Here is a 12,728-nt window from a genome sequence, read left to right on the forward strand (position 1 = left end):
GCCTGCGGCCGCCTGAGGGATGCCCTGTAGTGGGTGTGGGTGAGTGAGCTGGAAGGGGTCTGGCTGGGGAATGAGGGCTGAAGATCTAGGACTAAGCAGTACCTCTGTCTTGGGGGACGGATGCCTCAGAATCTGCCCGCAGGATGCAATGTGACGTTGCCTGGGAGCTTTCTGTACCAGTCCCAGTATCCTCACACCTTGAGGGAGGCAGCAGAGGGAGGTGGCATGATGTGACTTAGCCCACCTTCCCTCCCCTCAGCCTGAGTATTGATACCTACTGACAAACTGCTGTCCTGTGTTCCCAGGACCTTTATGTTGCTGAAGCTTTATCTACTCTGGAGTCATGGAGGAGCCGTTACAACCAAGTTGTGAAAGACAAAGGAGACCTTGAGTTGGAGATCATTGTCCTAAATGAGTATGTCTTTGTGTTAAGAGAGAAGACAGAATGAGGGAAGGGCTTGAGGAGTGGGTGGAAGGAACATGGTGCCCCGAGGTCACAATGCTCAGGAGGCTCTTATGGTCTCCTCAAGTTGGAGTTGTAAACTACACTAAGATGTGGCAGCCCTGTGCCAAATTCTGGCTCTACCTCTGGGTTTCTACTCCACTTGCCTAGCATGTGAGAGACCCTGGTCTCCATCCCTTGAACTTGAAACAACCGTAAGTATGCTCAAGGGAGAAGCTTCCCCATCATAGAGGCCCAAGCCTGACCCTAGTTATACTTGGCCCTAGTTTCTGTAGCAGGACATGGGGACACAGTTGTCATGCTTGATCATGGCGTCCCAGTGTGCTCTCCACTGGCTGCCCAGAGCTTCCTGCCAGCAGGTCAAAGTGAAGGCAGGTAGGCAGAGGCAGCCGAGCCTCCAGGGTTGGATGACTGACTTTGGCCCTCTTTCTTTGCCACTGGTGAATGTCACTGACCACCCGACTGTTCTCAGCCTCAGTCGTCTGGTTCTGTGCTGTGAGAGTGCACCTGGAGTGACTCTCATATAGCAGCTGTGTGCTAGCTCGGAGGATTCAGCTGCAAGAGGACATGTGTATTTCCTGTCCTGAGCTCCATGCGAGCTCCCGGGGCTGCAAGATGCACAGGCTTCTTTGGCAAGAGATGGGGCTCACAGGGAACTTGCAAGCCTTTAGACCAGTTCACCATGCACAGGCCGAGAATCCGCCATGCACTGTGTGCTGTTCACAACGAAGTTTAGTGGGAGAAGAGGGGAGAGGGAAGGTGTAAGGGTGCATGGAACAGATGAGGGGTAAAGAAGTAACATCCTCAGGAGGGCAGTCTGTACGCATCACCTGTCAATAAGAAAGCCTATGTCCAATGAGTTGAGGCAGCAAACAGGAGGTAGGACACTGGCAGGAAGAGAGGATTCTGGGAAATAATGTGAGGTTGAGGAGATTCATCCTGGAGATGGACATAAACCAGCAGGTAACTGATGTCAGGAGAGAATAAAGGGGAAATTCACGGGCTGGAGAGATGGCTCAGCGGTTAAGAGCGCTGACTGCTCTTCCAGAGGTCCTGAGTTCAATTCCCGGCAACCACATGGTGGCTCACAGCCATCTGTAATGGGATGTGATGCCCTCTTCTGGTGTGTCTGAAGAGCTACAGTGTACTCACATATATACAATAAATAAATAAATCTTTAAAAAAAAAAGATTCACCCTGGAGATGGAGGCCTAAAGTTAAGGAGGGGTAACTAGTTATGTGGAAGACAGAATAGTTTGAATGGGTTAAATAAGTTATGAGCTCGTCAGGGAAAGAGCCAGAGCTTATGGCTTAGGCATATTTTAATAATTAGTCTTAGAGATGTCATTTTGGAAGCAGGGGTAGGAAAGAGGAAAAACATTTTATAGGCGTCTGGTGTGGGCTCTAAAGGGTGAGTAACATATTGCTAGGTGAGATGCTGTGCACTGGCTTGGCCCAGTCGGTGCTTCACCCAACGTGTGCTAAATTGCCGTCTTTGAGAACACAGCTGGGTTACAGCTCAGTGGAACACTTGGCTAGTACGTGAGAAGCTCTGGACTGTGTCTCCTGAACTCCAAGACCCCAAGTGATTATAATAATTTTTAAACCTCCAAGCAGCTGAGCAATGGTGGCACACCTTTACTCCCAGCACTAGAGAGGCAGAGGCAGGTGGATCTCTAGTTTGAGGCTAGTCTGGGCTATACAGCAAGTTCCAGTCAGCCAGGGCTACACAGAGAAAACTTGTCTCAAAAAAACAAAACAAAACAAAAACCTAATCCTCCAAGCAGACAAACCCTCATAGAGTAAAGACTGTGCACAGGTCGTGGTGGTGTGAAGTTGAGGTGAGTGAGCATCTGAGCCGTGGGATTCGAGCGCGGTCCACTGACCTCAGCGACAGTCCTGAGAGGCCACAAGGAAGGGAACGTGAGCAGGAAGCCTCACACGAGCTGCTTGGCTCCCTCACTGTCACTTGAGCATAGTCGCCGAGCTTCTTCCTTTGGCTAGCCATAGGAACATGGGGACAAAAGCCACATGCGCCCAGTGCCTTGGGGTGAGGACTGCCTGAGTAGCCCTTACTGACCACCAACCTGGAAAACGAGGGAAAGATGGCAAAGGGATGTGTTGTAACACTAAGGAAGGACAGGAGGTGTGTCTGCTGTGCTGAGTTGGGAGGGATTGGGTCTCAGCCTTACACACTTACAGTTACCCTGGCGAAATGGTAGACAACTTCCAGAGAAGGTGTCAAGGGAATGTTTTCAAAAGGCATCATGTGGAGATGGGACACTGGTGTGGGGTGGTGGGATGACTTCTTTGTGTAGAGACTGGGGCAGGTAGGCAGCGTGCTGTGAGGGGGAAATGGTCTTTGTTGGGGGTGGACTCCATTCCTTTAAAGATCTAGGGATTAACCCTGTCTGCTGATCTTCCAGCCGGGTGACAGATCTTGTAAACCAACAACAGAGCTTGGAGGAGAAGATGCGGGAAGACCGGGACAGCTTGGTAGAGAGACTGCACCGGCAAACTGCTGAGTATTCTGCCTTCAAGCTAGAGAACGAGAGGCTCAAGGTCTGTATACACGGGGAGCTGCCAGGCCAGGGGCATGCTGGCCTCGGTGGCATGATGAGCCAGGGTTTCTCAGAGGCCTGGGCGTGCCCTGATAAAAAGGGAGTGCCCTGGTGCCAGGGAGTGTGGCATAGCCTCACTGCTGCCTCACAGAGGGCCGAGGTGGCATCTAGTCAGTTTATTGCTGCAGCTCCCTGTGTGGGGCGATGATTGCTGCTAAGAATGTGATGACCCTGAAATGCTAACGTATGCATTCAGTGAACACTTACATGCAGGGCAGAATTGACTTTGGCTCTAACCATGGCTCTCTAGGACTTTGGGTACTCCATACATTCTCATTTTACACATTCTCATCCGAATATATGTTGACTGTTTTTGGTCAGTAAGGCAATTAGGCTGGGGTGTCGCTCATTTGTAGAGTGCTTGGCCAGCAGGCCCTGAGGCTTTGATCCCAACCCACCAAAGATAAGAAAGCAAGGTTTACAGAGTCATGAAGGACTTAAGTTTTACACAGGATTTGCCCAAAGAAATATTTGGAGTTGAGGTTTGAGATTGAGATTGGGATTGATTCTGCAGACCCAGCTATTGACTGCTCTAAATACTGGATATGGTGGCTGTTTTCCCCTTCTGATTTGTTTTTGTTAGGCAAGACAGTTTTAAGAAAGTATGACATGGAAAAGTATGCAAACCTTTAAATTTTCACAAAGTGAACACTTTTCACTCACTCTAAAAGTTACAAGGACCCACATCAGACCCCTTGTAGAGGCAGCTGCTGATTGCATCACAAGTCCTTCTGTGTGGCCATGGACCTCACTGACACTTCTAGAGGCTGTGTACTGATGGGAGCCTTTCACTTGGCACAGTGCTGTAGGTGGGAGCTGGGAGCCGGCTCCCCCAGCGCTTCTATATTTTACGGGTAGTGGCCATTTGCCTTGTGCTTCTGGTGCTGTTGACATGTCTGGGGTGCATATAGTTGGTTATACTTGTAACAGACTTCCCAGGTCGTCCATAGCAGATGGTAACAAGTGCAAAGCGGTTGTATACATTGTTTCCACCTGTGACTTATCAGGGTCAACAGTTGGTCTGTGTCCGTTGGCAATGAGGGATATTGCCAGTCTCTGGTGTTTTTACTGCTTTGGTGGTACAGTCTTTGCTGTACTGCATTTTTAGACACATTGAAAATATCTTCCAAGGAGACAGGAGTCACATAAACTGAAGGCTAGCTTGAGAGAACTGTATCTATAGTGAATTTCAGGTCAGCTTAGGATGCAGAGATGACCTCATTTCTTTTTTTTTTTTTTTTTTTTTTTTTTGTTCTTTTTTTCGGAGCTGGGGACCGAACCCAGGGCCTTGCGAACCTCATTTCAAATAATATTAATAGCCTCCAAATCCAACACTTAGGAATTACAGCCTGGTGTATCTGTGTTCAGTAAACACTGTAGCCATTGAAAGTGTTGTCTATAGAATTCTATCTCCTTAGGCAGTCAGGTATGTTCATCACTGAGGCTGGGGTAGAGGAAGCACTTGACATGTACTAAGGCCCCAGACACAGGTCTCCTGTCGTAGTGAGTGTGTTTGTCCTAATGGTAACAGTCGAGCGCATTTACTTCCCTCACCCAGCTAATGCTCCTCAGCTTCCTTTCCCTTCTTGTTGTGCTGCTTCCCATCTCTCTCTGCGATGCTGAGGTCAGAGGACAGAGCCTTGTGCATGCTAGGTCAGCACTGTACCATGAGGCTGTGCTCCAACCCTTTCCTTTCTTTAGGGCAGTGTCTTAAAGCTTATCTCTTCTCTTCCTTTCCCTCCCTACCTCTGCCCTCTTCTTTTTTCTATTTATTTTTCCTTAACTAGCCTCAAACTTGGAACAGTCCCGCCTCAACCCGTTGGGAGCTGGGACTGAACCTGAGCACCACTCCCTGTGTGTTCACTCTCCTCCTCCTGTTCCCTGCCTATCTGTATTGCAAAACCAGTTAAGTAGCAGGTAACTGAGAATGAGAGGCGATGGAATTTACTGTCTTGAAAATGTGTTTACAACATATTAATTTTAAAAAGTATCTTAAATGTTTTGAAATTTGTTTATGTCAGAAACAAGTTAGAGAACAATAGCTATGTGGCCAACTCTTGAGCCTTGGTCACATGGTCCTCTGTGTTACATTCATGTATATGCACCAAGCCCCCTTTTCCCTTTAGAGATTGTATATTGCTTTTGGGATGAGAAATTATTTAGTCATTATCTCTGTCCACATTCGGGGGTCACATTTACTCGCTGATGCAAAGACTGTATGTATATCTATATCTATATCTATATCTATATCTATATCTCTATATCTCTATATCTCTATATCTATCTATCTATCTATCTATCTATCTACATATGAGCTTGTTCTTTGCTGTCTTCTGGAAGTAGACTGAGGGCAAGGAGCCCTGCTCTTGCACCGTCATTTGCGTTGCTCACTAGTGCCCCCTCCTTTAGGCTAGCTTTGCCCCTATGGAGGACAAGCTCAATCAGGCTCACTTGGAGGTCCAGCAACTGAAGGCATCAGTGAAGAACTACGAGGGGATGATCGACAACTACAAGAGCCAGGTAGACACCTTGGGCGGCCTGATCCCCTACTCATCGTTGCTTACAGCTAGGCCTCTGGGTTGGGGTGAGATGGGAGGAGGAGGTTCTGCCAAGAGCATCCACTGTGGCTTTGTTCCCTAGGTGATGAAAACAAGATTGGAGGCTGACGAAGTGGCTGCGCAGCTAGAGCGCTGCGACAAAGAGAACAAGATGCTTAAAGACGAGATGAACAAAGAAATCGAGGCGGTACTGGCCCTTCCTTCCCTCCTCACTGCCCTGGGCACCTTTCCCTGCCCGATGTGGCTCACAAGAGTAGCTGACTTCTGTCTGGCTCCCATCGCACTCTGCTTTTCTGTTTGTTGTTCCCTCTCTGCTCTTCCTCTGTGCTGTCTTTTCTAGTTCTGTTTCCCCTGTGGTTTGATAAAAAGCCCCTTTGCTGGGAGCAGCAGGGTGGACTCAGGCCTACCTGGTGGGCAGGTTATTTGGATGCCTGGACTGTAGCATCTGTAAATGTGCCTAGCATCTCCTCTGGAAGGAGCTTTTTCTTCAGAGCTGCTGGCTGGTTGGTGTGTAGTAATTGCTTTAATCGCTTTAATTTGAACTGGGCTCAGCCACGAGTTTCTGGAGCAGCTCACTTCTTGCCTTTGGTCCCAGCCTTAAAGTTAAGGATGCAGCAGGGCCAGCTATTTCTAATCCTCGCTGATCTTTGTATCCTCATGGCTGCCTTCCTAGGGGCTTTTCCAGGTTTTAGCTAAGTTTGATCCTTGCCCCCTTACTTTCTTTTGTGGTTTTTTTTTTTTTTTTTTTAATTGTCCTTTGTTAAAAACTTTGTGTTTGCGTACACTGTAGCTGTCTTCAGACACCAGAAGAGGGCATCGGATCTCATTACAGATGGTTGTGAGCCACCATGTGGTTGCTGGGATTTGAACTCAGGACCTTTGGAAGAGCAGTCAGTGCTCTTAACCACTGAGCCATCTCTGCAGCCCCCTAAATTGTCCTTTTTTTATTATTCAAATAAAGTGACTGCAGAGAGCCCTCAGAATGGTGCTGAATCCTGGGGTCACGACTGATATTTGCTGACTCAGTGAGTGGCCACTGCAAGTGGCAAGACAGGCCCAATGTGCCTTGCATAGATCAGCCTGCTCAGCTGGGAGAGCAGACCTACTCCTGCCAGTGGGACTGGGGCAGCCCTGCTATACTCCAGAGGAAGTCCCATACCGTTCTCAGTATGGATCCTACCAATGTTGGGCTTCTCTTTCTGCTTCAGGCCCGTCGGCAGTTCCAGTCACAGCTGGCTGACCTACAACAGCTGCCTGACATCCTCAAGATCACGGAGGCCAAGCTGGCTGAGTGTCAAGACCAGCTGCAGGGCTACGAGAGGAAGAACATCGACCTCACAGCCATCATTTCAGACCTGCGCAGCCGGGTAAGGGACTGGCAGAAGGGATCCCACGAACTGGCCCGAGCAGGGGCCCGCTTACCGAGATGAGCTGCACGCCCCCCAAGGGAGGACCACTTCCTTTTTCTTGGCTGCCGATTTCTGAAAGGAGTGAGCTATCATCAGTGCTGTGAAATAAAAGTCTGGTGTGCCAAACCCTGTGTGTCGCACAGAGTGATTGTAGCTATAGACTCGCCACTGCCCTACCACGGCCTCCACGCTCTGCCTGCTTCCGCCTCGCATGTCCTGCCGCCATGATCCGACTCGCAGCCACAGAGGAGACCCAGCAAAAAAACGTCGCACCCACTGCTTGCCCATGGTTCCATCTTTCTCAAGCTTTAACCGCCTGTCCTTGTTTTCCACAGATCCACTTAACCTGAGATTCTGTTCTGAGAGACAGAAGCAAGCAGCCTGTTTGTACAGAACCAGTCTGTCTCAATTACTGGAGCCATGCCCTGTCCTGTCCAAGACATGACACAGCACTCACTTAAATCTGACCTGGACAGGTCTCTTATCCTTTCTCCTCAAAGTCTGTCTTTTGTTTGTTATTTTTTTATTTTTGTTTTTTAAAACAGACTGCTTTGAAATTACTGGGTAGCCAAGGGTGGTCTTAAACTCCTAACTCTGCCTCTACCTCGGAAAATGCTGGAGTCGTGCACCTCCCACTCCTCTCGCGATGTGTGATCTCAGATTCTGACCACCCGCCCGCCCCGCCCCGTCCCAGCATGCTGTAGTTTCACCCCCAGGAACCTGAGGCACTCTGGGTTCTTCCTCCAGTGACAGCCTGAGAAATAGAGGGGACACGAGAGTTCCTATGTCACAGAGATGCTCAATATCCACAGGGATTTGAACCCATGGCTTTCAGACTGTTGAATGTCTTAGGGGTCTCTTGAGGTCTCACAACACAGCGTTCAGGGTAACATCTCAGACCTGCTGGCCTAAATGTATCCGAGCTGAGGCCTATTAAGGGAGCTGAAATCAGTGGTGACCACACAATCAGGAAAGCTCGGGGGGGGGGGGTTTGTTGTACAATGCGCTGCTAACACCCTGTGTCTACTACAGAACCAGCGGGGCTTCTGGGGGCCTCTCCATCAGGAACCAGTATCAGTTGTGGCTCTTCAGCATTTAACCTGTGTTGTCCTGGTGTGGGAGGTGCAGAGGGTCTGCCCCACCCGTTCCCTTCTCTCTTCCAGGTTGTTGGATTATGGGACACCTGCCGAGGGCAGTCGGCTTCCTTCCTGGGTCTGGATGCTGTCGCAGGAGAACGGGGATCCCTTCACTACCTGCCTTTACTAGAAATGCCCTCATAAACCAGTCTGCGTTCCTGTCATTTTAGATCGAACATCAGGGGGACAAGCTGGAGTTGGCGAGAGAGAAACATCAGGCTTCCCAGAAGGAAAATAAACAACTGAGTCAGAAGGTGGATGAACTGGAGAGGTTAGAGGCACTTGGTCCCATGTTTGTCCTCTTCCTAGGACCTGAGACTTTCTGCCGCTTAGCTGCTTTGTGCTTAGTGTGCTGAAGTATTTGAGGGACTCAAGGTCCTGGAAGGTACTAGGCAGGACACAAAGAAGAGCTGCTTGCATTTCAGTGGTAAGCCTTGTGGGTGAGAGGAAGGGCGGGTGTCAGCCTGGAGAGATGCTGTGTGACCATATGATCCAAGGACAGTCTTCTGGTAGGTGCCATTGTCTCAAAGGCACCCTTAGGTCAAGCAGACCAGCAGGCTTGCTTTGAGTGAAGCAACCAGAACACCAGTGTGTGCTGACCAGCATCCCTACAACCTCCCTGACTTACAGCACTTGGATTGGAAGCCCTGGCCTTGGGTCCTGTTCAGACATTTAACCTCCCTTGTGTCGTTGAGTAGAGCCTTTAACTCTTCTGGACCTGTTTCCTAGGCCGAGGAAGGATCAGTGTAGGAGGACTATGCCAGCTGACGGACACAGCAGTCCTCAGTAAGAGGGGCCTCTTAAAGGGGTCTAATACCTCACTTGCAAGCTAGTTGCATGCTTGCCAGCTGGTACTTTAAAGCTGTACTTCCTTTTTTAATTGTCCCTATTCCTGAGTATCTGGGAGTATGTGCATGTGAGTACAGATGCCCAGAGGGGCAGAGTCTCTGCAGCTGGAGTCACAGGCAGTTGTGAGCTGCCTGATGGGAGTGCTGGGACTTCGGTCCTTTGCAAGAGCAGTGTGTGCTCTTAACCATCAGCCATCTTTGTACTCCCGTCCTTTTTTAGACCTATTTTTATTTATTAATATATATTTATACCCAGCATGGGCAACTGCATGGGTGTGGCTGTCAGAGGACAACTTGAGGGAATCTGTTCTCTCCTTCTATCATGTGGGTCCTGGGGATTGAGCTCAGGTCATGGTGCCTTTCAGTAAGCACCTTCACCCTCTGAACCATATTTTGCCTGCCCTGTATTTTGCCTCTGAGTCAGAGTGTAAGCTTGTGGCCTGCAGCTCATCTTGCCTTAGCCTCCTGAGTACTGAGATGTGGATGTGGAGGACCCAAATGTTATCTATAAGGAAACTAAGCTCAGGGAATGGTTCGGGGAATGATTGTAACTTGCCCAGATGCACACAGCTGGTTCCTACGAACAGTGTTCCTTAACTTGGGAACTCTTCTTCCAGAACCATGTTAGCATCTGTAAGCAGAGGACTGGGATCCCAGAGTAGTGGCACACCACTAGTTTAGCTGGATTGCTGCCAGCTAGAGGCCAGCCTGGGCTGTGCTATAAGACCCTGTCTTGGGAGAGATGGCTCATTGGTTAAGAGCACTGACTGCTCTTCCAGAGGTCTTTCTTGAGTTCAATTCCCAGCAACCACATGGTGACTCACAATCATCTGTGATGGGATCCGATGCCCTCTTCCAGTGTGTCTGCAGACAGCTACAGTGTACTCATACATAAAATAAATCTTTAAAAAACATGTTGGAGGGCTAAGGGTCTTTGGGTCTTAATTGCCCTAAAGGTTATGACAGCCTGCATTGGGGCTGAAACAGAAGGCAACCTGTGTCCACCTCTGCTCTGCCAAACTGACCGGCAGATGTAGCTAGGTTCAGTGAGATGAACGACAGTGTTCTGGAAGATCAGGAGACAGTGTGTAAAGTAGAGTAGCCACAGCTGTCCTGTGTCTGTCACATAAGGTGCTCTGGCTCAGCTGAAGTCTGCTGAGTTGGGCTTTGGTAACAAACCAAACAAACAGCCAGCTGTGCTGCCCTCAGTCCTGTTTCTCTGGTTCTCTCAGGCTCTGCTCCCTTATTCCTGGAATGGGTTGATGATGGCAGGCTCTTCCTCTGTGAGCCTCAGGTTGCTGTTCTCTGTGTGACTGTGCAAGGGGCACTGTGTGCACTGTGCTGCACTTCTCGTCCTTCCCGCTCTCCCCACTGCTCTGTGACCAGCTGGTGCAGTTGCACAGTCCAGCAGCCACCTTGCTGATCTGAGAATGCTTTCTGCTTCTTCCTGTGGCTCCTTGGAGATTCTTCAAGTGACAAGATTCCCAGTTCAGAGGAGGCGGAAGCCCCCTGGCAGTGGATCAAGGCAGGTAGGTCACTGCAGGGTCTAATGGAGTGCTCTCACCTAGGAAACTGGAGGCCACCAGCACCCAGAATGTCGAGTTCCTACAGGTGATTGCCAAGAGGGAGGAGGCAATCCACCAGGCTCAGCTGCGGCTGGAGGAGAAAACGAGGGAGTGTGGGTCCTTGGCGAGGCAGTTGGAGAGTGCCATTGAAGATGCCAGGCGACAGGTCAGACATTGTACTGCTAGTTTGCTCTGTGTCCTAACCTTTTTCTGGCCTACTCTTCCATCTGGAGAATGGATGGGTACAGTAGTGCCTTCCTCCTGAATGTGTTGTGAGGATAAAGTAGGTGTCTGTTGTAGAGGGTTGGCCCTTTGTGCTGTTGCTCTTGTGTGTTGCTCTCTCTCGAGATTCCAGAAGGCTTTTCACATTATAGGAATGCTGGGAAAAGGCAGGCAAAGGTGGAGAGTGAGCTTCCCTTGGGGCTAGAGAGATCGCTTACAGCACTGGCTGTTCTTCCTGAAGACCCAGGTTCAATTCCCTGCACCCACATGGCAGCTCACAGCTGTCTGTGACTCCAATTCCAAGGAATCTGGCACCTACACAGACATACAAGCAGGCCAGTCTCCAAAAAGAGAGAGAGAGAAGGGGGCAGGGGACGACACTGACTCCCTCTGTTAGCTTCTGCTCCAAAGCTCCAGAATATTTTGCATGCTGATGTGCCAGTGGGCAGTGACTGGTCAGTGGGAGTGGCCAGCTGTCTCTCTGCCAGGTCAGCTAACCCTGCCTTTGTACTTTGTGTGTAGGTGGAGCAAACCAAGGAACAGGCGCTCTCCAAGGAACGAGCAGCCCAGAGCAAAATCCTGGACCTTGAGACCCAGCTGAGTAGGACCAAGACAGAACTTGGCCAGCTACGCCGGACTCGTGATGATGTGAGTTGGGCCAGTGGGCAGCGCTTTCTCGGCTGCAGGTACAGCTGTCTGCTAGTGTTTTCGTGAGTCTAACTTAGGTTATTATCCCCAGTCACCTTACTGTCCTTTAAGGATATTCTGGGTAGATCTCCTTCCCCTTTTTTGGTACTAGGGATTGAACACAGGGCCTTGACTACGTTAGGCAAGCTGCTACTACTGAGCTATGGCTCCTGTTACATCACTTCTTAAAATAGAGTTACAAGATGTCATTTAGACCCATAAACACTGATTGCATAGCTGAACAGGTTTTAGTGTATCCATAGACTTGTGAGATTTTCAGATTCCTCTTAGGGGTCAAATGGCGGGGCAGAGGCTGATTTCCACGTGACTGCACGAGAGAGTCAAAGTAAGCAAAAATAGCTTGTGCTCTAAAGCAAGACCATGAAAATGTAGAGAGCCTGAGAAGTGTAGAGGGAGAGAGTGCAACTCCCTGAGCACACAGACCAGCACCAGCTCTGCTCCAAAGAGGAAGCTAAAGCCACTCACAGTGCAGCTCTGTGTCTTCTTGCCTAGTGATGCTGGGGGCGGAGCCTTGTAGAGTAGGCTGTCCAATGAGAAGACTCCCAAGTGGGGCTGGAGAGCTGGCTCAGCAGTCATTGCACTTGGGTAAGACCTGGGTTTTGTTCCCAGCACCCATGTGGTGGCTTAGTCGGTAACTACGGTTCCAGGGTATCTGATACCCTCTTTTGGCACACTGGTTAAAGGTCCTGCTCCTTAGTCATAAGGCCTGGAGTTTGTATCCACATAATAGGCCAGGCATTACACAAACGCTGTGACTCTAGTCTGAGGAATCTGCTGCCCTCTTTTGCCTCTGTGCATCTCTGCAAACACGAAAATACAGGTAGGGTGGTCATCCCGAAGAATGTTAACTCAAAGGCAAGGAAGTAGGTGATATGCCAGGTAAAGTTCTCAAAAGTTCAGGGGTAGAAAGCATGAGTGGGCCAAGATCGGAGACCAGCTATCAGGTGGTCTAGAGTCTAGAGTCGAGGAAATATGGAAGGGAAAGTCACAAGGATGGAAAGTTCAGAAAAGAATTGTGATTATAGGAGAACCAGAAATGTTGGAAGTGACCAGATGACTGGACAGGAGAAACAGGAGAAAGCACCAGCAAAGACCAAACCAAGCTGAGAAGAAAGAAGCTGAGAAGTTGAAAAGTAGTCAACAAAAAGCCCATTCAGAAATGAGCATGAAGAAACAAGCAGCCCTGTGTGCTGCCTCA

General features: G+C 49.5%; 1 protein-coding gene across 54 annotated transcripts in view; it reads left to right on the top strand.

The window, feature by feature from the left end:
* The window catches only part of Odf2 (outer dense fiber of sperm tails 2), a 47,019-nt gene that overhangs the window by 27,542 nt on the left and 6,749 nt on the right, over positions 1-12,728 (top strand). For 46 of the 54 annotated variants that reach the window (XM_087650414.1, XM_087650431.1, XM_087650462.1 and 43 more), the window contains 8 exon segments: positions 306-415; positions 2,890-3,025; positions 5,494-5,604; positions 5,725-5,829; positions 6,851-7,009; positions 8,358-8,458; positions 10,604-10,766; positions 11,345-11,470. In XM_087650414.1, coding sequence (XP_087506540.1) covers positions 306-415; positions 2,890-3,025; positions 5,494-5,604; positions 5,725-5,829; positions 6,851-7,009; positions 8,358-8,458; positions 10,604-10,766; positions 11,345-11,470 — 1,011 coding nt within the window. 54 annotated transcript variants of the gene reach the window in all.

Source organism: Rattus norvegicus, chromosome 3, assembly GCF_021556685.1.
Source record: "Rattus norvegicus strain SHRSP/BbbUtx chromosome 3, alternate assembly SHRSP_T2T, whole genome shotgun sequence".
In the NCBI taxonomy this organism is placed as follows: domain Eukaryota; kingdom Metazoa; phylum Chordata; class Mammalia; order Rodentia; family Muridae; genus Rattus; species Rattus norvegicus.